The 22921-nt window shown below is 38.5% G+C and overlaps 1 protein-coding gene across 1 annotated transcript; it reads left to right on the top strand.

The window, feature by feature from the left end:
- Positions 1 to 1606: 1606 nt before the first annotated feature.
- On the top strand, positions 1607 to 22305 carry LOC134212241 (voltage-dependent anion-selective channel-like). Its single transcript, XM_062689906.1, has 5 exons — positions 1607 to 1766; positions 12510 to 12829; positions 12917 to 13144; positions 21483 to 21691; positions 21941 to 22305. Exons 2-5 carry the CDS (start codon positions 12510 to 12512, stop codon positions 22030 to 22032), a joined length of 849 nt encoding a protein of 282 aa, XP_062545890.1. The 5' UTR covers positions 1607 to 1766; the 3' UTR covers positions 22033 to 22305.
- The last annotated feature ends 616 nt before the right edge of the window (positions 22306 to 22921 follow it).

Here is a 22921-nt window from a genome sequence, read left to right as displayed (position 1 = left end):
ATGCTGCAAAGCATTTCTGGTACATGGAGCAGACGAATGAATCATAAATTGCATCAGCCGTCGTGAAAAACCGAGAAAATCGGACTACTGTTGACGGACAATTACCCTTTGAATAAAATCATAGAAAGTGATCCGATGGTTATGAGAAGACGAGGTGGTTGATGACGTGCAGCCGACGATTACGCAGTAGTCACTCCGGCCTATTTATCACAATTTGCGGTCACTCATGTCTGCTGCTTCCCCTGATCCGCTATGAAAAAATCCTCATCGTACAAGTGATGGGGATACTCGTACAAGTGATGGGGATACAATTAGCTGAAAATTCAGAAATTATAATTATAGAAAGCAAATGAAACATTGCCAAAAGTTGCAATAATTAACGCTTTTACTTACATGTATCCTTAAAATCCAACAGTACCGAAGTCAGCCGCTTCTGAATTCTGATTGAAAAGAAACATGGCGTCACATCAAGCTTCACGCTTGTTGGCCGAAAACAGAGAGCTCGGTGAAAAGCTTACCGAGCACTCAGTAGCTCGAATATATTTTACTGACCGATCGGTATATTTTTTGACAAGTCTGGTAGATTTTCATAATACGGAGTAGATCGGTAAATTATTCTACCGAATTACTGTATTTCATTTTATGATGCTGAGAGGTCGGCAAAAATGTTTACAGACATCGGTTAATTCTTCATACTTTACTGATCTCTCGGTTTAAAATTACTTTTACAGGATAAAATCAGTAAAAAATATTACCGAGCTGTAATTCTGGATTTAAGTGTGTACTAATCAAATATATGTCCAAATAAACTTTATGTGTGGTCTCGAATTAGCAATAGGGGGATTCAGTTAACGGCGTAGGTTGCTGTGTATCTGTTTATGGAAATGTTTCATAGGCGATTTGAAATATGTCCCTAGTGATTGAGTGTGAAACATTTCTATAATCAGATACGCAGCAACCTACGCCGTTAAGTGTATACCCCTAATTATTTAATTTATGTGTGGTTCTATATCGATTATATTAGGATGGAGCTATTGCAAAAATTTATAACGGCGACACATATATCTTATATAGATATTGTCTGATTTTGTCAAAATTGCACGCGGCGAACCCTTCAGGAAAGGTACCGCCGCGCTTTCTGCACCCCGTTTACTTGATTCTTATGGGTGAATAGCATTGCGGTGTATCGTTTGGCGCGGCCGTACCTTTCGACAGTCATTCGCCGCGTGAAGTTTTGTGCAAGTACCCATTTGGGAACATTACAAACGCCGCGCAGTGTATCACATCCAGAGAATCTGACAATATTTTTGGCAGTGTATTCATGCAACATCAAAACGCCAATACTCGCATAATTTATCAAAAAGACCTATGTAACATTTTTTTCATGAATTAATTTGAGTACTGCAATCAACAGAACAACATGAAAGCTATTGAATACGTCCTTTTGAAAAGTTAAGCGAGAATAATGATGCTCGCGCGTAGACCAAACCTTGTATCGAAATCATTGACTTGACGTGACGCAAATGTCATGTGGTAAACGTTGCTTGTAGTTGTATCATCGTGTCGCACGTACACAAGATTAAAACTCACCACGAAAAAATCACTTCACACGCTTTCTCTCTGCCAGTCTTGAAAGTTCCGTCGAAGTTCTTGTGCGCGCATCCTCATCCCAGCAGTGTGGCATTTTCGCTGGTTCAGTGAAGAAAAAGAATATTTTTGTGTTCCTTCTAAACAGAGTTTAGCTAAATAAAACTTCTATTCAAAAAGTAAGTAGATTCAACAGTGCTTTATGTGATCAAAAACCGGGTGGCAACGATGTGGGTGGTTCCAAGAAAATTATGAAGTGGATTATAATTTCATCATGGGAGTCCCGAAGATGTATCGCACATTATTCGGTCGATCCCGTTATATTTTCATATGCAGACAGATTCAACAAAAGGCGTTGATAATTTGGTCAAAGGTCCCGTATTATTTTATTTGCCAGTACTTGTGGACACGAAATCAACGAATAAACTTAAGGATTTGCCCTAATTCTGTGCGTCGGCAAAACTAGGTTACATAACCGATCAATAACAGCCTCCTCCGATGGGCAAAATGGTGCCAAAGGAAATCACGTCACGCATCGTGCAAATTGCAGTAAAAGTGGGCAAGTCACGTCGCTGTTATCAACTGATTACTTTGATTAAATTCCATTTTGCGGTTTACTACAATTGTTGCCCAACGATAATGTAATGTTGCCGGGAATGTTGAAAGAACGTTGTCGAGTCGAGAAGGAAAATCAATATGGCTGCAAACCTAATTGACTACAACTGCGACTCACCGTCATCATGTGAAACTTTGAAGGAAGAGCTAACTTATCTTTATAACTTCCACATTTTTTTTACCATAAAATGGTCCAGAAATTGAATTAAAATTTGTTCATATGCCGGTTACTCACCTACAAAGAAAAAAAAAATCTTATCTCGCTGATGGAGAGATTCTCTCAAATCTACTACCTCGTTGCAATGTAGATATATCTAATGTCCAGGGGAAAATAGCTCACGAGGATAGCACTTATTACATAATTGTTTGTACAACGTATCTCATCTGGTGCAAGTATTTTAAGTCTAAAGCAATTCCAAATGAAAATGTGTTGGATGATACGGCAAGTCTGGGTAGATGTTCATCATTAATTGGTGCTGTTTTCTAAAGCAAATCATGCCATTTGCCGGTCGGTATCATATCAACTTCGGGTTGTGGATTGGCTACTCCTCTCGGGTTAGCGGACTGTCACTTCTGATGTTCCACATATACAGACGATTGGGCATGTGTGTCTGCTGTGCCTATATCGCCTCATGATGCGTATGAACTCAGGTAAATATTAACGATATAAAAAATCATTTGGATAGGATAAATTTTGATGTAGGGATAGGGAGTATTTGGTTGGCATGCGGCCGAAATAATAAACGATGGGACGGGAATAGGAGGTGCCGTCCAAATGAGTCTACTCTGGGTAATAGCATACGTCATACCGGATTTTTGCAAGAAACTGTAAAATTTTATTTACTCTGAAAATGTTGCGTCATAATAAAGTCTTAATTCGTAAGTAAATATTTGGATTCTCAACATGTAAATGATAATGAGTTTAAAAAATCAAGTGTTCATCATAGATGACTCAAATGAAGCGCGTTGTTGAAACCACCCAATTTAAATCCAAAGAAAAATTATGAATTTCTTATCAACTTTTGCAAACGGGTATGTACAAGAATAAACGGATTCAGGGGAATAAACTCCATGATAAATTCTATTAAACTAACTACATATTCTAGGGGAACCGGTGCTAGTGATGCATTTTAACTTATTTTACACGTCTGTGCGAGAAAAAAAAGCTTGTCTTCAAAGGAAACATTTATAGCACAGACAAACAGACATAACACATTGAACATTCACTCATAAAATTCATCGTCGTTCAAACACTAACGACATCTGTTGATTTCAGTTAGTTGGGCAAATCACGAACCAGATGGCGGTAGTGAGCAAACGTCAAACTAGAGCAAATCCGATGCGCGCGCCACCAGTGATCGATTGGTCAACTAATGATTATTTGAATTGACCGATCAATCAGTGAACGATGGCAATTTGAAAAGTGTTATGTCTGTTTGTCTGTGTTTATAGTTTGCAGGTGAGGGCTGCTTAGAAGGATTCCGTTTTTTTGCACTTATATTAAATTGCTCATCTGTTTGTACAATAGATATAATAAATCATAGAGGACAATCATACTACGAACAAATCGCGCTTAACTTTTCAAAAGGACCTAAGTAACATTTTTTTCATTAATTAATTTGAGTACTGCAATTAAAAGCTTTCTTATTGGTCTGTTGGTTGCACTATTCAAATTAATTCATGAAAAAATGTGACTTAGGTCCTTTTGAAAAGTTAAGCGAGATAATATTGGGGAAAATTTTAAATGAGGTTTTTGGAGGAAGATCTACTTGGACCCCGTTTCCAATTATTACACAAGTGTATCAATAGGGCACTGCACGGAAGAATCTCTTTCTCTTTCGTTCTTAATGAAATTTGACGTTTACTGGCCTTGTTGTTTTCAAATTTCTTTGCAGCGAAAAAGAGACAAAGCAGTCCGTGCCGTGCCCTATTACGACAGAAATATAAATTTCGAGTGACAGTAGAAAATATTCATGAAGGAAAAATAAATTTACAAATATTAAAATATTCAAAATTTTATTGAATACGATAATCAATTACAGTGGCGTAGCCACGGGGGTGGTTTTGGACATAAACCCCCCCCCCCCCAGAAACAAAATTTTTAGAAGAATTTTTTTTTGTCGAAAAAAAATGTTCAGAAAACCCCCTCCAGACCAATTTACTGGCTACGCCACTGATTAGTACAATACAGTAACCATTCGCTAACTGGGCATCAGTTAAAATCAGTTAACGAGCGCCGCTTTTTACGCCGATCGGTTCAGTAGTTTCCGATTTTTTACATTGTTATGATCGGTGTTTTACTTAGAACGAGAATAATTTACCATTTCGACTCCCCTCGCAGCTTAGCCTTTGTTTTTGTTTTTTTTTGCGGATAACCGCTTTTTAACTGGGCTTTGGCCTAGTTAGCGAACGCCCAATTCAAAAGCACCCAGTTAGCGAACTGTTGCTGTACTTTAATATATTATATTAGACCAAAGAAAAAAACAATAAGAAAAATAATTACATTTAGATGTGAACAGATTTGGCAAAGCAATTCAATATATTTATTGGTCTCTTAGAACAGCTTTCCAATGATTTTCTGTTCTGCTTCTCAATGATCCCTTCAATATCGACTCGTGGTGGGGTGACTTCATTTGACATCAAACTAAACCTGTATGTCTCATTTTTAAATAATTTGATAGATTTTTAGATAACCAATAATAAGATTATGCTATTTACTTTTGAGTTATATACTATTATGATTGCTACATTGCTGGATTTTTACAATACAAGAAGATCGATTGATTGGAACAAATGTAATGGTATAATTTTCCACACATATGCGAAAGTGAGCCATATGGGGCAAGATCGCCAATAACGATAACGGGTAATGAAACTGAAAAACGCCGTTTACAGCCAGAAACCTCCATGAGTTGATGTTCTATGACTCGATATCGACTCATGGAAACAAATTATCCCATATTAAAAATATTTTCTGAGTTACTGTGATGGTCCCTTCAAAGTGACGAGCTCGGTGGTGTAGTGGCTACCGCTTCTACCGCTAATGCTAATACTGTGATGGTCCCTTCAAACACCTTTTAAAAGATTTCCTATTCCACATCTCGATATTTCTATAAGTCGATGGTCCCTTCAATATCGCCTCACGGAGGTTTGACTGTATTACTTATTTTAATGTTCCATACCATCTTTTTTTTTTTAAAGTGATACCTTGACCCACATTATTATGTTTGAACATTTCACCAAATAATACGATGTCCATGATAGCCCGGTCTCCAGTAGCCTTGCGAGCAAAGGCGTAGGATTGCCAATCCGGAGACGGCGAGTTCGATTCTCGGTTCGGTCTAGGATGTTTTCGTATTGGAAACTCTCTCGACACCCTGGGCATAATGTATCCATTGTACTTGCCACACAAGATACATACTCATGCAATGGCGGGCATAGAAAAGCTTTCAATTAATAACTGAAGAAATGCGAATACTGAAATCAGGCCAAGTTCCAGTTGGGATGTAGAGCCATCGAAGAAGAAGAAGATGATAGCCAGGTTCTGATTTTTGTTGAAAATCACGGTATTAAGCGATGCGCGGAATTAGGGCAGGTCAGGTTTACGAATGATTTTATATGCCTAATAGTCTACCCACACTAATATCTCGATGAGGTTGAAATGCAATATAATCGATTGAAGAAGATTAAAAAAATGTCGGCATGGGGTGGTATTGCCAACTGTGGTAGAGACAAGATTCCCTTTAAGATTCAATCAAGCATAGGGGTGATCGGGGCAATATGGGTCACCTAATGAAATCATTCCGAAAAGCGCTGAAAAGCTCCAAAAATCATCATATGTAGTTGACTTAGTGCCTAATATGTTGCTTAGTGCAGATAATGTCCATATTGCCCTATAGAGAGTGGTTTTAGACAAAAATGTTCTATGATAAATTGAAAGAATTGTATCAGATTTGTATCAGTACAAACATATTTAATATTCAAATAATTTTTTACCAGTATTTTAATCAGTTTTGTGTCGAAACCTTATTTATAAACTTAAAATCTTATAATAATTTTGCCTATGCAGCGAAAATTTACATTTTCAAGTGTATTTTCGTGTTTGAATTGAATTTTAATGCGGTGCAGTCGTGTTTCTCCAGTAAGCGGATCGACCGGTCGTCCAAATTTGGTTTTGCTTTGTGCGGAAAGCAAAACGATCGGCCGATCGCCGTAATTTTGTTCTGCTTTGCGCGGGTGAGTAAATAAATCAGAAAGTGAATGTTTGTCTCTGTCCAGTCTTGTTTCTCCAGTAGACGCGCGATCAGTAGTTTGAATAGTTTGCAGTAGCAATCGAACAAGTAAGTGCAGTGCGTGTTTTAGTCGTCGGGAAAGATATAAAATATCTATCTTGTGTTCGGTGGCTCATGCGCATGTATTGCGCTTTGCTCCGGTCGAAACAAGCGCGATCTTCAATAGTTTGCTGTAGCCATCGAACAAGTGAGTACAGAGCCGTTCGGTCGTCCAAAACGCGAATCTCCTCAGTTTTTATATGCCACCGGGCGTGCATGTTTTAACTTTAACTCGTCGCGAAACAGCGTATTAGTGTTATTTCCCATCCCATAGATCACATCGCTTACCAAAGTGAATCCAGATAAATTATCCTTTGTAACTAAAACGATATCCTATCCCAAGACAATCGTGGAGATGCAGAGGTATACTCGGTCTCTAGTAGCAACGAGAGTCGGACTAACAATCCTTCCCTTCCTATATGATCGTAAGGACGCGGTTGGCACCGTTATTGACTTTAAATATTTGGCTCCCGAAACGTGTACATTGAGAATGGGTAGCTAATCCCAAGCCAATATGGATTAACCCTTTATAAGGCAGACGAATCTAAACAATAATATAACAAAAACAACAATAGGACACAATGTTGAGATGGTATTGAACTTGTTTAATGTATGTTTGTTATACATTAAACAGTTCAGAAACATTGAAAAATTGGTAGCAATATAGTTGCCACTGCCCGGCAAGCGGGAAAACAGGCAACAACAAAATAAATAAAAGATTTTTAAAAATTGGGTTTTACGTAAAACCAGTCAAATCAAGGCACATTACTTTTTTTGGTGAAGAGTCCTAGTCGGAAAACGCATTAAGTGAAAAAAAAAAATTTACGCTTTTGTTCCCTTGGGAAAAAAAACACAATTTCGTCAAAAATCCAAAAACCAAACATACAGAAAGGTAAAGCTTTTTTTCACGCTAATCACATAATAATCTAACACAGGAGATTCAAAATAATTAATACCAATGGGAAAAAATATATGTTTGTCGTTTTTTTAACGAATTATAAATTCTTCCACTCGAAACTTACGATTTGTTCGTAAGAAAACTGTTATAAAATTGACATTTCAATTTTTCTATGCCAGGCCTGGTAGCGGGTCACTTTTTAGTGACTTGGTCACTTTTTGCGGGCAAGTCACTAAAAAGTCTCTTTTTTCGACCTCAAGTCACTAAAGTCACTTTTTCTCGCAAAAAGTCACTATTTTCAACTATTTTGAAACTATTGACTAAGATTTATGAATGAAGCTTTATGTATCCGTCGGATGATGCTTTGTTCATGGTGGAAATGAAATTACGGATCTTGGGAAAATTATTGCTCTGAAACCTCGCCAGCCATTTTACTCGCTGCTCTTATTGGCATTTCACCAGTAGCTAATTGAAGGTGTTTTACGTCAGAATTTATAAATTGGTATATGGTCATGCAAGCAGGAGACTTGCCTATTTGGATGTTTTTAACTATCAGACTTTCTACAGAAAGGGAAGGTGGGGAGACTTGATTCCTTGAGAGACTTGACCCCTTGGGAGACTTGAGCGTATTTTTCTAATAAATCCTCTAGACAAATGATCGTTATGTGGCGAGTTATTTTTTGGATTGACAATCTTATTTACTCTATTATTTACTGTGTTTTGTCCCTCCTGAAGATTTTTTTAGTGGCCACGAAAAATTTGAACAACTTCTCCCAACAATGACCAAATGCTACATTTTTTTCACAGCACAAAGCCATAAGTATGCTAAATTGTTTTTACTGATAAAAATTCATACATTCCATTACAATATCAGGATATATGTATTTTTAGTTGTTGTCCTTGATCTCTCATTAGTTACACATAAAATTGGCGAGAAAATTGAAGAAAATATAAATTGTGCTAAAGCGAATATTTTTTTGCAGATATAGATGTAATGAAGGGTTCGCTCGCAAAAAAAAATTATTGAGTAGATATCATTTAAAGGGGATTAAGACTCCCCAATTTTGAGATTACATGCGCTGTCGAATTCCATAGCAAAAACCATTCATGAATATGCACAGCAAGTCGAAAAATCTGCGTTTTTTGGAGGAAATTGAAAATTTTTGTATGGATTGTCACACTTTGGTCAACCCCCCCTCCCCCCTCTAAGCGTTACGTAATTTGTGGATGTTCCCTTAGTAACTGAGTAGATAAAAGTTAGCTTGCACGGTTTTCGTTTCTCTTCTGAGTTCGTTATGAGATTGTGGTGAGTGAAAGTTTTCCGCTTGAATTCGTCTCATCAAACTTGCAACTGAAACTAAAAGTCACTATTTGGTCCCTTTTTCTGCAACTGAAAGTCACTATTTGGTCCCTTTTTCGCCAGCTTTGGTCACTAAAGTCACTATTTTGAGCGGCATTGGTCGCTACCAGCCCTGTATGGCTTAAATTTCATCTGCTGTGTTACTAGGAAGCAAATGAAGCCACTACATGGGAGATAATAAGTAGAGATTTTGTTGATAAATAGAAAAATATATAATTTGTTGGTGGCAATATAATTGCCACTGCCTTATAAAGGGTTAACGGTTGACACAGTAGAAATGAGACCCTATTTTTACACTGTGGAATCAAAGAATCAAAACAGAAAACAGAGAAGGTTGCTGCGGCAAAAAAAAGGTGTTCCTAAAAGTTAGGTGCCCAAGTAACATTTTTAGTTTTATAACGTTCTTGAAGACCATTATTTACTCTACAAAAGTGCCTTAAAACCATTATAAAATCAAAATGTTACTGGGGTGCTTTGGTGCGCTTAACTTCGTTTTGGTAATACGGAGAAAATTGACGAGTACTCCAACATTGGACGAACGGTTGCACAAAACAGTGTTTTCAGACAGTACACATCCCGGAATTTCTTGGTAAAGCGACAGCAACAGAAAGCTTGTGAAGATGTCTTCGAAACGATATATGCTACATAATCCTTGAATGTCATTTTCGAGTGGATCAAAACTCCGAGATCCTTGACTGTCAATTCGCATTGAAGTCTGCCGAAGCGTAGTCAAATAGGAAACATGGTGGCAATAAAAACTTGCGGTTGGTACACTGATACACCAGGTTGATACACCAGGACATTATCTTGTCCCATAGCGTCATAGCGAATGTCCTTGGAATATATTTCTGCAGCTGTAATGCTCTTCCAAGGTGAAAATTTGAACAGTATAGCAGTTTTTTAAACAAGTGGTCATAGCTGGAGACTCGAACGCTTGTGCAGTTGACTGGGATAACCTCACCAACGTTAGAGTATCTTGCTAGAAGCGTTAGCTAGGCTAAATGTTGTTCTGCTAAACGAACCTATCTTTGGGGCTCATGAGCCGAGTCGTACATTGATGTAGCGTTTTGCAGCACTAAATGGCTGATCCAAGGATTATATGACACTGCTCCGAGTGTCAACACCCCGATCGCCAGTACCCCGAAAGGCTATTGCCCCGAATAGCCCATTATCCCGAAATATCATTACCCCAAATTTGTCAAAAAATGAAAAAAAAAACATGTGTTCACATTATTACATTATTAGATTGCGTTTACAACATTCACCGCCTTTATTTTGCCTTTCCAAGGCATTGACTGATTTTTTTGTCTTTATTATCGAGACTTTCAGCACATACTTTCAGCCCGAGGCTGGCTCGTCTCGCCGTTGACTGATTCATATTTGTGAAACAAATTAAAGAATGGAAAATAAAACAAAATCGATTTGTCACATTTTCTTATTATTGATCTCCTTAGAGTTCACCAGGCAGGTGATACATTCGGGATATTACTGTTATATCAAAATAATTGTTCATTTATTTTTCTGCAAAATATGTCTTTTCGGGAAATGTCATTCCGCGGAATACATACCCCTTAACGCCGGGTAGACACCTTTGCGTGGTGTGTTACGGTGTAAGATCTACCACGGTCATATTGCCAGCTACAGGCAAATCCTGACCCAACGAATACCTTCCCCAATATACAACTCCGTAGTACTTATGAGGGTGTCGCTGAGTCGGGGGCCTCTCGTTAAGTAAGTACTACATCAACACTTCCTTCCCCTCCCAAGTTACGGTGAAGATGGGCGTGGCCAGGAGTAGTAATCCTCATGCTTTTGTGATTTTTATCCTAGATTGAAATCAAGGACCACGCTCACCTTGATTTCTGATAGCAATCTGGATAAGGATTTCAAAAGAAAAACATGAGTATCACTAGTGTCCAATCTACGAAGTACACCGTAACTATGCTATGCTATGCTGCTGCTATGCTATGCTAATGTCATTCCGCGGAATACATATTCCGCGGGACGACATTCCGTAATTTGCCATACAATTTTGTCTGTATTCTAACAAAACCTTGTGTGATAGTTTTTATGTACTTCTACCCGTGAAAAAAAAATCGCTAGTTAAGTTGAAAACCTAAATGGAGGACTATCGCAGTTGGATTTTTCTCGCAATCCGTACGTTAAACCTAACTTCGCTAGTAGTGCGCTAGTCTAATTAGGTCCTAATTAGACTAGCGCGCCACTAGCGAAGTTAGGTTTAACGTACGGATTGCGAGAAAAATCCAACTTCGATAGTCCCCCATTCCGGTTTTCAACTTAATTGAGTATAATTTAAAAAACTGGCAACGTCACTAGTTTCCAAGAGAGCAATGTACGTACACTGATCATGGTAACAGCGCGTCGCGATCATACGAGATCATCAGTGTTCCTGCACGATCAACCCATGCATTGCATATGCTTCTCACTATCTCTGAGGTGTTTGGTTGTGTATTACTTCTAGGCTTGGCTTTAGAATGTATGCAACTGACAACGTGAGCTGCCTTTGAACTTTTAGTTTATTTACATACACAGATTTTTATATTTTTAGATTTGGTGCGGGAACGGTGCAAGATACAACAACTACTAATCTGCCTAGAACGCTATGAAGTTCAACTAATGTAGGACTGAATGAGGATGGGTCAATTGTTTACTATTATTTTGCTAAGCTTGATTAGATGGCGTTGTCGATAAGAGTTTCAATGTGATGTGGATGTGGATGTGGCTGTACCTACATATTACTCGGCTTACTATTAATAGTTTTAATGCGAGGGAAAACAAATTTTGACGTAGGCAAGGTCATTGCCCTGAAATCATCTGTCTAGAAATATCTCCCAGACAAAAATTCACATGCAACCGCCGGCATGACCAGGATTGGATCTCAAGAGATATTGTTAAACCAGTCTCAACATAATCGAAAACTGTCTCCGATGCTATAATATATCTAGGCATCGTCATGGTGTGTACCTATAACTGTACAACTATTTGTCTTTGCTATTAAAACAGTTCCATCAAAAGTTATTGAAATTTACAACCTTGATTCATGAGGTACTAAAATAAAAATCGGTGAACATTTTTTGATAAATTGAAAGTGACCAGGAAATGTAAAATAACAACATTAGTGCTGTTCAATGAGAGCTTGAAGTAGCTCGAAGTTTCTCCCTGTCCTGCTCCTGCCCATTTGTTGACACAAAATAACGAGCAGGACGGGAACAACTTTGAGCTGCTCATTGGACAGCACTATTGCCAATGACAACAACATTGTCCTCTCTTGTAAATGTTGCGACAAACTCAACTCGCAATAAGCGTTTGTCCCAAACTGCAACAGAATAGGACAATGATCGCCTGCAGAGAATTTTAAGAAGTAGTCGGTTTTTGATGATGTTTTTGGTTAAATAAGTATCAGTTATCAATGTGAAAAGTTCACAACAATTACCTCTCCATGTTTGTTCCAAATAAAATGGAACGCAACAATGTATTTATCCTCTGCAGATGAGGAAAAGAGTTATCGCTATTCTCTTTTGTTGCTTGTTTTTGGCATTTTTCAGCGACAATTACATTCCTTGAACGTGACATAAATACAAAAATATACAATACTTACTTCGGATAACAAAACTATATTATTTGGCTCTCCGTAAAAGTACATCCGCTTTTGAATACCAAACAAACTAACAAAATTCGTGACATTGTTACATTCCAGATGGCCCCACCAGCGTACGCAGATCTCGGCAAGCAGGCCCGCGATGTCTTCAACAAGGGCTATCACTTCGGTCTGTGGAAGCTGGATGTGAAGACCAAGACCAACTCTGGCGTCGAGTTCAACACCAGCGGTTCGTCAAACCAGGACAATGGAAAAGTATTCGGCTCCCTGGAGACCAAGTACAAAGTCAAGGAATATGGTCTGAACTTCTCCGAGAAGTGGAACACTGACAACACTCTAACTTCGGAGGTTTCCGTCGAGAATCAGCTCGTCAAGGGTTTGAAGTTGTCCTTCGACGGATCGTTCGCTCCACAAACCGGGTACGATAGTGTCAAGCTTGGCTACAGCGTCACCTACAAGTACCGCCGAAAGATCGACAATGCTAATGTTCTCACTTTGTCCTACAGAAGCAAGACCGGACGCTTTAAGACTGCCTACTCGCACGATAAGGTCCGAGTCGATGCCGACGTCAACGTCGATCTCGCTGGACCACTGGTGAACGCATCCGGTGTGTTCAACTACCAGGGATGGCTGGCCGGTTACCAGGTTGCATTTGACTCGCAGAAGTCCAAGGTCACCGCCAACAACTTCGCCCTCGGCTACTCGACCGGTGACTTTGTTCTGCATACTAACGTGTAAGTACTTAGTGGCGTTTGAGTTGGATGGTGTTACAACTTTATGTAATCGGCATCACGGGTTTCTCATCTAATGGAGTATTTACTTTCGGCGTCTTACGATAAGATAAAACACAAAAAATAGAGGGGCAACCCTGCTGTTTTCTGATGAGACACTACGAGCGCTATGTCTAATCGTCAAGCATTTGCAAAACTAATCTAGACATTCAGTTGCGATTTAGACATAAACCTTAGGCTGTCTAGACAAATATTTACCATTATGATAAAGAGTGTACGACTAACTTGAGTTTTATTAAAGTTTAATTTGGGAATTGAGACAGAACCTAATTTGTTTGAGCAAAGTTTTAGGATGACCAGTAAACTGAAAAAAAAACAATACAAGTAACATCAGTTGACATTTACCTTAAACACTTTAAATAACAGACAGTCGGCTTAATTGAAATTCAAAGACCGGAGACTATCATTAAAAAATAGAAGCAAATGGGAAATAACAGAATCGGAAAGTTATCGCTAGGTTGCGACAAGTATGAAAATGCTTTGAAAAAATGTTGAAGCATGCTAGGGCCAATTAACGGATGTACGGAAAAGGCGGACGCTTCGATAGTAGTTTTCATTTATTTGGGAAACATCTATGTACCTACGTGCTGAGCATCCATTATTTGTTCGATTTATAACTGTGACTGTAGAAAAAACACTAAATTACTGTGGGAAGAGAATATTGCAGTATGATCACAATACGAACCCAGGCCAGCAGTAACCTAGTGAGCAACATAGCTTAAGCTTAATTGAGGCTTTTGCAGGTATTGTGTATCACATGGAGAGCCCAGTCTTGATAACAGTCTATTAAACTTCCTAATGCATTAGAAAAAAGTTACATATTGTGCATTGGGGACCATTTGGACCCAAGATTTCATCACGATCACAAAAACTCGAATTTCAACCGATTTTCGATCTTTAAGCACCAAACGAAAGCTGTAGGTTTCTAGAACAAGCCCATAAGGTAATCCATCTAAATTATCCCCTCTAGTCCCCGGGGAACCTTTACTAGAAAGGTACTGTTTGAGTTTCTCAATTTGGCACCTAATTTTCGAGTCTCGTGTTTTTATGAAACATAAAATTGCTGGCAAAAATGTGCTCTGATGATCCCAACTGTATTTGCTATCTTGTATATGCCATTTCTGGGCAAATTTATCCCTCGAGTTGTCATCGGAAAGCCCTCTGGAAAATTCGGAACATCCGTAAAAGTGGTCAATTCTAAAAGTTCATCCCAGAGCTTCGCGATTTTTTGGTTACCATCTATTCTGGCATATTGTGGGTGAAATCAATACTGAATTCTTCAGTGGCCTCTAAATGCCCCAGGAACGGTCATCCGGATATTCCGGAAAATCCATAAAATAACCAGTTTCAAAAAATCATCCCAGAGCTTCGCGATTTTTTCGAAACTATTCATACCGGCGAATTGTGTATGTGATCAATAGCAAAAGTACTGCTCTGAGATCAAATGCTCTCAAAACAGTGCTTCGGAAGGTTCGGAACATCCGTAAAAATGATCAATTCCAAAAGTTCATCCCAGAGATTCGCATTATTTCGTAAACGGTCCTCCGAAAGATCCAGAGTATACGGAAAAGTGGCCAATTTCATGTTTTTCCTTGTTGGGTATTTGTTAGATCTGTTGTGATATATGCCCCATTTGATATGCTTTGACGCATTATTGCCATGTAGAACAATCGCATCGCCTTGCCTTACAGCGTTGCCCCAATTCGGTATTATGGTTCTGATGAACCCATGAACGGTAGTAAAGTATTGGGATTTGTTCTCCAAACTTCAGAGGGTTCTATCAGCCCCATGTTAAAGACCTGTAACCATTTTTTAATTGCCGGAAAATGACATAAAAGATGTGCCGAGTCCTCAACATGTATGCCACAGAAACGACATACATCATCTTGAAGTTTTCCTAACAGCTCCAAGTGATATCGACTCGGACAATGGCCTGTTATAAGACCTGCGTAAGTACTTAGATCTTTTTTTGGAAGATCTACAATTTTGCGATTACTAAATACGTTGGGTTTAATAAAACGCCTTGACTGCCTCGCAATTAAGGTGTTTTTTCAAATGTCCTCTATTTTTTAGTGTTCCCAGGATTTGAGTTCCATTCTAGAGCACACGCAGATACACCACAAAATGGTTCCGGACCTATAAATTGTCGAGATGATCCAAGTCTTGCCAGCATATCAGCTTGTTCGTTGCCTTCAATGCCACATTGACCGGGAACCCAATACAGGTTCATTCCCAAACAAGCTTAGACGTGCATGTCGCTGATTTCAAGGCGTTCAATGCTGCTTGACTATCAGAGAATTTCAAAAATACATCCCAGAGCTTCACCATTTCTTCATAACCAATCATATCGATATGCCGATAAGCAATAAATTGTTCAAATCTTCTGAGATTACCACAAACGGCCCTCCGGGAAATCCGAAACATCCGTAAAAGTGACCAATTTCAAAAGTTCATCTCGAAGCAAATTTTCGAAACTGTTTGTATCAGCGAATTGATTATGCAATCAATAGTGAAAGTCTTTTGTGACCCGAAATAACCACAATACGGTCCTCAGAAAACCCAAAACATCCGTAAAATAGGTTAATCCTAAAAGATGATCCCAGAGCTAACAGTTTTGTTAGCATTCACGTAGTAACGGTGATTTATAATATTGGATTCCATAGTGAAAGTCATTTGTGACACATTCGATTTTCTAGAAAACATTGTTAACGGCATGTTACGTCTGTAATCGACAGCAAAAGTCCTCTTTATTCGCCAATGATTACAAAACGGTTCTCCGGGAAATTTGGGACATCCGCTAAAATGATTAATTTCATAAGTTTATCCCAGAGCTCCACATTTTTCCGTCCATAGCGGGGAAGTAATTGTGCAATCAATAGTTGGAATTTTCTATGACGTCTGAATGTCAACAAAAACGTCCTCCAGGAGATCAGGAATGTATCAGTGAAAATGGTCAATTCCAAAAGTTCATCCCACAGCTTTGCTAATTTTCGCTTTCATTCATATGGGTGGATTATGTCGTCGAAATACATAATTATGAGGTCGAAACACATATTTGTCAAAGGTACAATCAAGTGGTGGATGACAAGTAAAAACATTCCACTGATAGCTCAAAATAATTTTCTTATCAATAATAAAAAGTCCTTCAGAATTCAAGAAGACTTTTATTATTAATTTCTCAGAATGGATTGTTACGAAAAAAAAAATCGCTCTGCTGATGTTTTGGAATTGTCCACTTAAGTTCATCGATATAGTGAAAATTGATTTTTAAACATAACATAACATGTTAACGACATCATAATTTTCTGTTTCGTAATTGGCCAGAGCCAGTTCTATGAAGTTTGGGACAGGTTCTATAAAATGCATCACGTCCTTATGGGCAAAAGGAAACGGTACTACCGACGAGGTTTCTTGTGACAAACTTGGCGTCCATATTGACATACTATTAGAGAGGAATGCAGCGCGAGTTTTCTTTAAAATTGAAACATCGACATATTTAGCAGTTTTCGAAAACTCCATAGTAGCCCCAGAGTTCATAGAGGCCGTAAACTAATTACGTACATATGTAAGCTTGTTTTTACATTGGAGGTTAATAATATCCATTTGAAACATTTTAAGCACATTGTTCATAACAGTAAACGGTATTGAGAAAATGGAAGCTTTGTTAGTGAGTTTTTTTTTAATCTTTATTAAAGTGATTTGTTAGTGAGTTCTCAAAACAGCGAATAGGCTAGAAAACTCAAGTAAACTGTTTTCACCATGAACTGTTTTCAACAAGATGAGGGAAATGTATCAGTTTTCAGTAACCTACTGTGCCAAACTATTAATTTTGTTTTAAAAGTATTAATGTTGGAAAATAAAAGTTCGACGTGTATATCCTTGCCTTGCTGCTTTATATTCAAGTAATCAAGATGTTTGGTGATATCTACTAAAGCTATTTATTCACCTATTCAGGATCATTCAGCTCGACCATTGATTATCTTTATTTATTTATCTGTTAAAGATAGTGCGATTTCTTGTCGAAGAAAATTAAACTTTTTAAGCATTGTACCACGGCTAAGTCAAAGAATTTCCCGCTAATACAGCAAATCTACGCTAGTCATTCTTCTCCTTTCTTAGAAATATCATAATGACAGTGTTCTTTGCCATCATTTCCGATGCCAGCGACATCAAATGTAAGGCCAGTTTTTAAAGGAGAGTCCAAGCTCTTTTATACAGATCATAACAAAGCTGCCAATTCCTCTGTGATTGGAAGACGATATACAATTCTGTGCCATGTTTTTCACATCAGGAATATAGAGTCTGTGGCAGGCGTCTTTTACGTAGTTTTCAAATCTTATGTGAGAACTTTTAATCTTTACCGTATTCCGCGACAAACATTCTACCGAAGAAGGCTTTTTCTTAGGGCAGGCGATGTCCAGAACAGCCGATATGCATTCCTTAACAAATTATCCGTTCTTGAAATTGGAATGGTTTCAACTGTTTTGACAAAATTTCACCAACAGCAAAACTGACACGTGCTGCATTTTCAGACATGGTGTTTGTACGAGTAAATAATTCACTCTTCCGCAAATAATTTAATCAATATTGTAAATTTATACTAAATGAGCACCTTACCTTTGCAGCTATTTCAGCATTGTGTAATGATCCAATATGATTATCGTAATGTCGTTAAAATTTCTTCAAAATCAAATCAGCATAATATTCTCTCAACAAAAAAACAGTTTTAGAACAAATTCAGCAAACCGGCTTTCTTCTGGTGAAGGTAGGGGAAAGTGGGGCAACATGGCCATTCTAAGCGGTAACCCTTGTAAAATAGTGACACTCCTTACAAAATTAGCATCGTATTCTCGGAAATATCAGAGCATGCAAGGCAAATGATTCTTGTCTGAAACTTGATTATGCATATGTACAACATGTGATAGATTTAGTTCGGAAAAGGTATTGGAGGGTAACCGCCCCTTCGGTGGGGTTTGATCCCACGACCCCAGTTCGCATGACAGGTGCTTTCCCTACTAAGCTACGAAGGACCTCCGTCGTCCACCGCAGCTTAGCGGGTACTGATGAAACCAAATTCCCAGCACCAGGTACCAGCCGATCTCTCGCAATACATTTTCAGAACTATCTCTCTCAAATGTATTTTTGTACACATCATGTCAACCAAGTAGGATGAGTATTTAGTATTGTCCGGCTCCTACACACTTGCTTCATCAGCAACGGCGCTCAATGAAGTAGGGTTGTGTGAGGTTGTGCCAGTTTGGTCGTCAGATCCCAACACGACCACACAAGCGAAGAGAGATCGCCACTCGAGATCAGTACATTCAAAGTTAATTGCCTATATGCCGGGTATTAAGCCACCCGGAGTGGAAATTAATTACTATGTCTGAAACTTGATTATGCATATGTACAACATGTGATAGATTTAGTTCGGAAAAGGTATTGGAGGTAACCGCCCCTTCGGTGGGGTTTGATCCCACGACCCCAGTTCGCATGACAGGTGCTTTCCCTACTGCTACGAGACCTCGGCTGGTACCTGGTGCTGGGAATGAATCAGCACCGGTGCGGACGACGGAGGTCCTTCGTAGCTTAGTAGGGAAAGCACCTGTCATGCGAACTGGGGTCGTGGGATCAAACCCCACCGAAGGGGCGGTTACCCTCCAATACCTTTTCCGAACTAAATCTATCACATGTTGTACATATGCATATAGGCAATTAACTTTGAATGTACTGAAATGATTCTTGTCATATTGTGTTCGGGTTTTGATAAAGGTTTGTCGCTAGGTGCGTTTGTCAATAACAAACTCTGTTGATGACAAAGAGTATATTGTTAGGCGTTGCTCGAATATTGATTCCCTGCTTGGGATACTAAAATTAAGCTATATTAACTAATTTGCAAAAGTAAATACGTAAGAGGGTCCATTACTAGCACACAAGGGGGGGTTCATAATAGGTAACAGGAACATGTAAATCAAATGGGGGAAACCATAATACGTATGTAAACAAACTCAATGTTGCGTATTATGGTCCCGGGGGTGGCCATAATAGGCAATATGGCTACATTATTTTAAAATACTTATTTTAGTAGTAAAAATTAATGTTTTACCATGTTTTATGTACGAAACGCATAGCTGATAACTGTTACTAGTCATCTGGTGCTACAGAATGACAATATGTCATGAGTCTGACTCTAGCGAAGCGATTGAAGTAAATTTCCGTCCTTAAGGGGTCCATTACTAGCACTCACTACCTATCAATAAACTTACGTTTCTTGGGATCACTCAACGCTCACTCAATGCTTTAATTCCTAAGATTCCCAATTCTCAGAAGCTTTTCAAAAACGTCTACTTTTTTTAGCATTAGCATTAGCATTGTTACGGTGTAATTCGTAGATTGGACACTAGTGATACTCATGTTTTACTTTTGAGTTCCTTATCTAGAATGCTATCAGAAATCAAGAAGGGGAGTTCTCCTTGATTCCAGTCTTAAACAAAAATAACAAAAGCATGAGGATTACTACTCCTGGCCACGCCCATTTTCACCTTAACTAGGGAGAGGAAGGAAGTGTTGATGTAGTACTTACTTAACGAGAGGCCACCGACTTAGCGACACCCTCATAAGTACCACGGAGTGATAATGAGGAAGGTATTCGTTGGGTCAGGATTTGCCTGTAGCTGGCAATGTAACCGTGGTAGATCTTACCCCGTAACACACCACGTAAATGTGTCTACCCAGCATTACGGGTAAAAAAAACTTCTATTTTTTTGAGAACAGAAAATCAAATTTCGAGAAAACTTTTTTAACCGAACCGGGAATCGAGCCCAGCCTTATTCATCATCTTATTTTTCAAAAACACCGAACATCTTTATTTTTTTACCTTTTCTGTGGAAGTATCCTAAATTTAACTTTGTTTTTGTAACTGTTTCTGTGTTAAAATTAAAGTTGAAGTTAATTCACATCAATATGAAAATTATTATTGTTACCGTTAAAATTTAAAAAAAAAACTAGGGGGTGCCTGGAGCTGGGATAAATTATTACGAAACAATCGCGAAGCTCTGACGAAATTTTTGGAATTGCCACTCTTACGGATGTTTCGGATCTTCCAGAGGGCTTTCCGATGACCGCTCGAGACTTGCCCAGAAATGGCATATACAAGATAGCAAATACAGTTGGGCACATTTTTGCGAGCAATTTTACGAAACTCAAAGCTAGGTGCCAAATTAAGAAGCTCAAACAGTACCTTTCTAGAACAAAAAATATATAAAAAATATAAGAAAAAAACTCTAGGAAGAAACTCAATTTATATCTGTATTATTGCCTTATTCTGGGCATATGCCTGTTTTAAGGAGTGATTTACTTTTTCGCCTAATTCCGGGTAAATTTTAATTTAAATAGATTTAAATGAAGAAATAATGTGCTAATTTGCTTTATTCCTGAAAAATGTGATCGTTTAAAGTTTATTTTTTCAAATGCGTGCTTCGAATGGGGGAATGATCTACTCATTAGAATTCTTCCAACCGAATGCATGCATGCTTTCTCGTTATAAGGAGAAATCGAGTGCTATAAAGATGGAATCATCAGCTCATTCATCTTATTCTGATCGTATGCGTAGAAAAGAAATCATATACACTTCGACTTTCGCGTTATTTAGAAAAATGGGTCATTTAGTATTCTGTCCGGAAAAGGCGTACTTTTGAAGAAGGGGGGGGGGTCATTTACTCTTTTGCCTTTTTCCGGCCAAATGCGTACTTTTAAAAATAGCATCTACTTTTGTGCCTTATTCCGGGCAAATCGTACTTTTAAAGCAGTCATCTACTCTTTTGACTTTCTCCGGGAAAATGCACAGTTTAAAAAAAGGAGTCATATACTCTTTTGCCTTATTCTAGGTAAATACGTACTTCTAAAAACGGAAATCATATATTCGTACGATTACCCTTTTTTGTGCCAAGAGGTCGTATTGCCCATTCTATTTAAACATTTTCTCAAGGATTATGCTTAATGGCCTCGAGTCGAGATACCCAACAAATTATGCCAAATGGTCTTTATGCCAAATGTCCTTTAGACATTTAAATCGTTATGCCAAACGGCATTATGCCGTATGGGCTTCTCCCCATTATAATAGTTTAAAATGCTTTAGGTAGCCTTCTTGCCCCGGGTTCTCCTTTTTCACTAGTAAACCCCACAAATATCACTTCCATGTCAACACAAATCGCAGTTTGTAACACATCTAATGAGTTGTCAAAAACTGGGTAAAAACTAATGACTATATTTCTTCCACTTACAGCAACGATGGCCGCGAATTCGGTGGTCTGATCTATCAGCGATGCAACGACCGTCTGGAAACTGCCGTCCAGCTGTCGTGGGCCTCCGGTTCCAATGCCACCAAGTTCGGACTCGGTGCCAAGTACGATCTGGACAAGGATGCCAGCGTCCGCGCCAAGGTCAACAACCAGAGCCAAATCGGTCTGGGCTACCAGCAGAAGCTGCGCGACGGTACGTGCAATATATTTGACAGAGTTTTGGTTCTTTGTTCAGGACAAACTTTTAACGCCCCACTTTGCCTGTTATCATGTGCCCTATCGGTGTTTTAATTCTTTTGAAAGTTATCATTTCTCTCCTAGTTAGTTTTTGCTATACGGATGTTTCGTTAGCTCTTTTTTTTACATTTTATCAGTTTTTTTTCATATCCGTTATTATTTTGTTAATAATTATTTGTTTTACTTGATCTTTCTCTTATTATAGGTGTCACCCTGACCCTGTCTACGATGATCGATGGCAAGAGCTTCAACACTGGCGGACACAAGATCGGTGTTGCACTGGAACTCGAAGCCTAAATGAGTCAAAATCGTGTTCGTGTTTTAACAAACAGATACAAATCTAATAACTATAAAAAATAAAAAAAAAGTGTAAAACCACATAGTAAAAAAACATTCGCATCATGATGAAAGACAGCATGTCTCTATAGAAGCGCACTTCCCACACTGGTTATGGGATGAATTTTGCGAATATTATGCACTGCCGGTCAGGGATAGGCAGTCCCGCATAGAGACTAGAGAAAGCGATACAGACAAATTAAATAAAGATACAAAATCAGTGCAGTCATACAATTAGGTGATGATGTTTATTGAATTAATGAGAAATTATAAAACTGTTTGAGACTTGCACTTATGCAGCAGTCCGCACGAACAAAATCATTATCATCTCCCATAACCTCTCAACGGAAGCATTTCCTTTGTAGGCACTTTTTATAAATTCTTCATTGACCATGAAGCCCCTCAACTAACTTTATAAGACACGCCTTGTTACCCTGCGAATTGTCAAATAGTTGATAAGCCCTTTAATAATAAATTCAGATTCGTCAGTGATCAATCCATTTGATGTAAACATCAACAATGCGCCAAGTTATAAAGCAAGCATTCACAATTCTGTATCTGAATTGAGAAAAATAAACTTGCCAGAATGTTATATCGCGTCAACATGTGCAGCATGTTCCTTCTCTGGTTCAATGGAACTGTATCGGTTAGGAGCAAAAGCAGAGAAATAAAATAGTGCATGCATTCACGTGCTTCAGCCTCATCCTATCAAAGCGTTTAATTTGAGCACCAGTATCACTATCACATCGCATAAGCACGACTCCTAGCGCCAATCTTCGAAATTATTTCAATTTATTTAAATGTTTAAAAATTAAATGTGGATATGCATTTAATGATATGCAAGTTAAAG

This window comes from Armigeres subalbatus, chromosome 2 (genome assembly GCF_024139115.2).
Source record: "Armigeres subalbatus isolate Guangzhou_Male chromosome 2, GZ_Asu_2, whole genome shotgun sequence".
Classification (NCBI taxonomy): domain Eukaryota; kingdom Metazoa; phylum Arthropoda; class Insecta; order Diptera; family Culicidae; genus Armigeres; species Armigeres subalbatus.
Note: the sequence above shows the minus strand (reverse complement) of the source record. Positions and strands in the feature narration are given on the sequence as shown.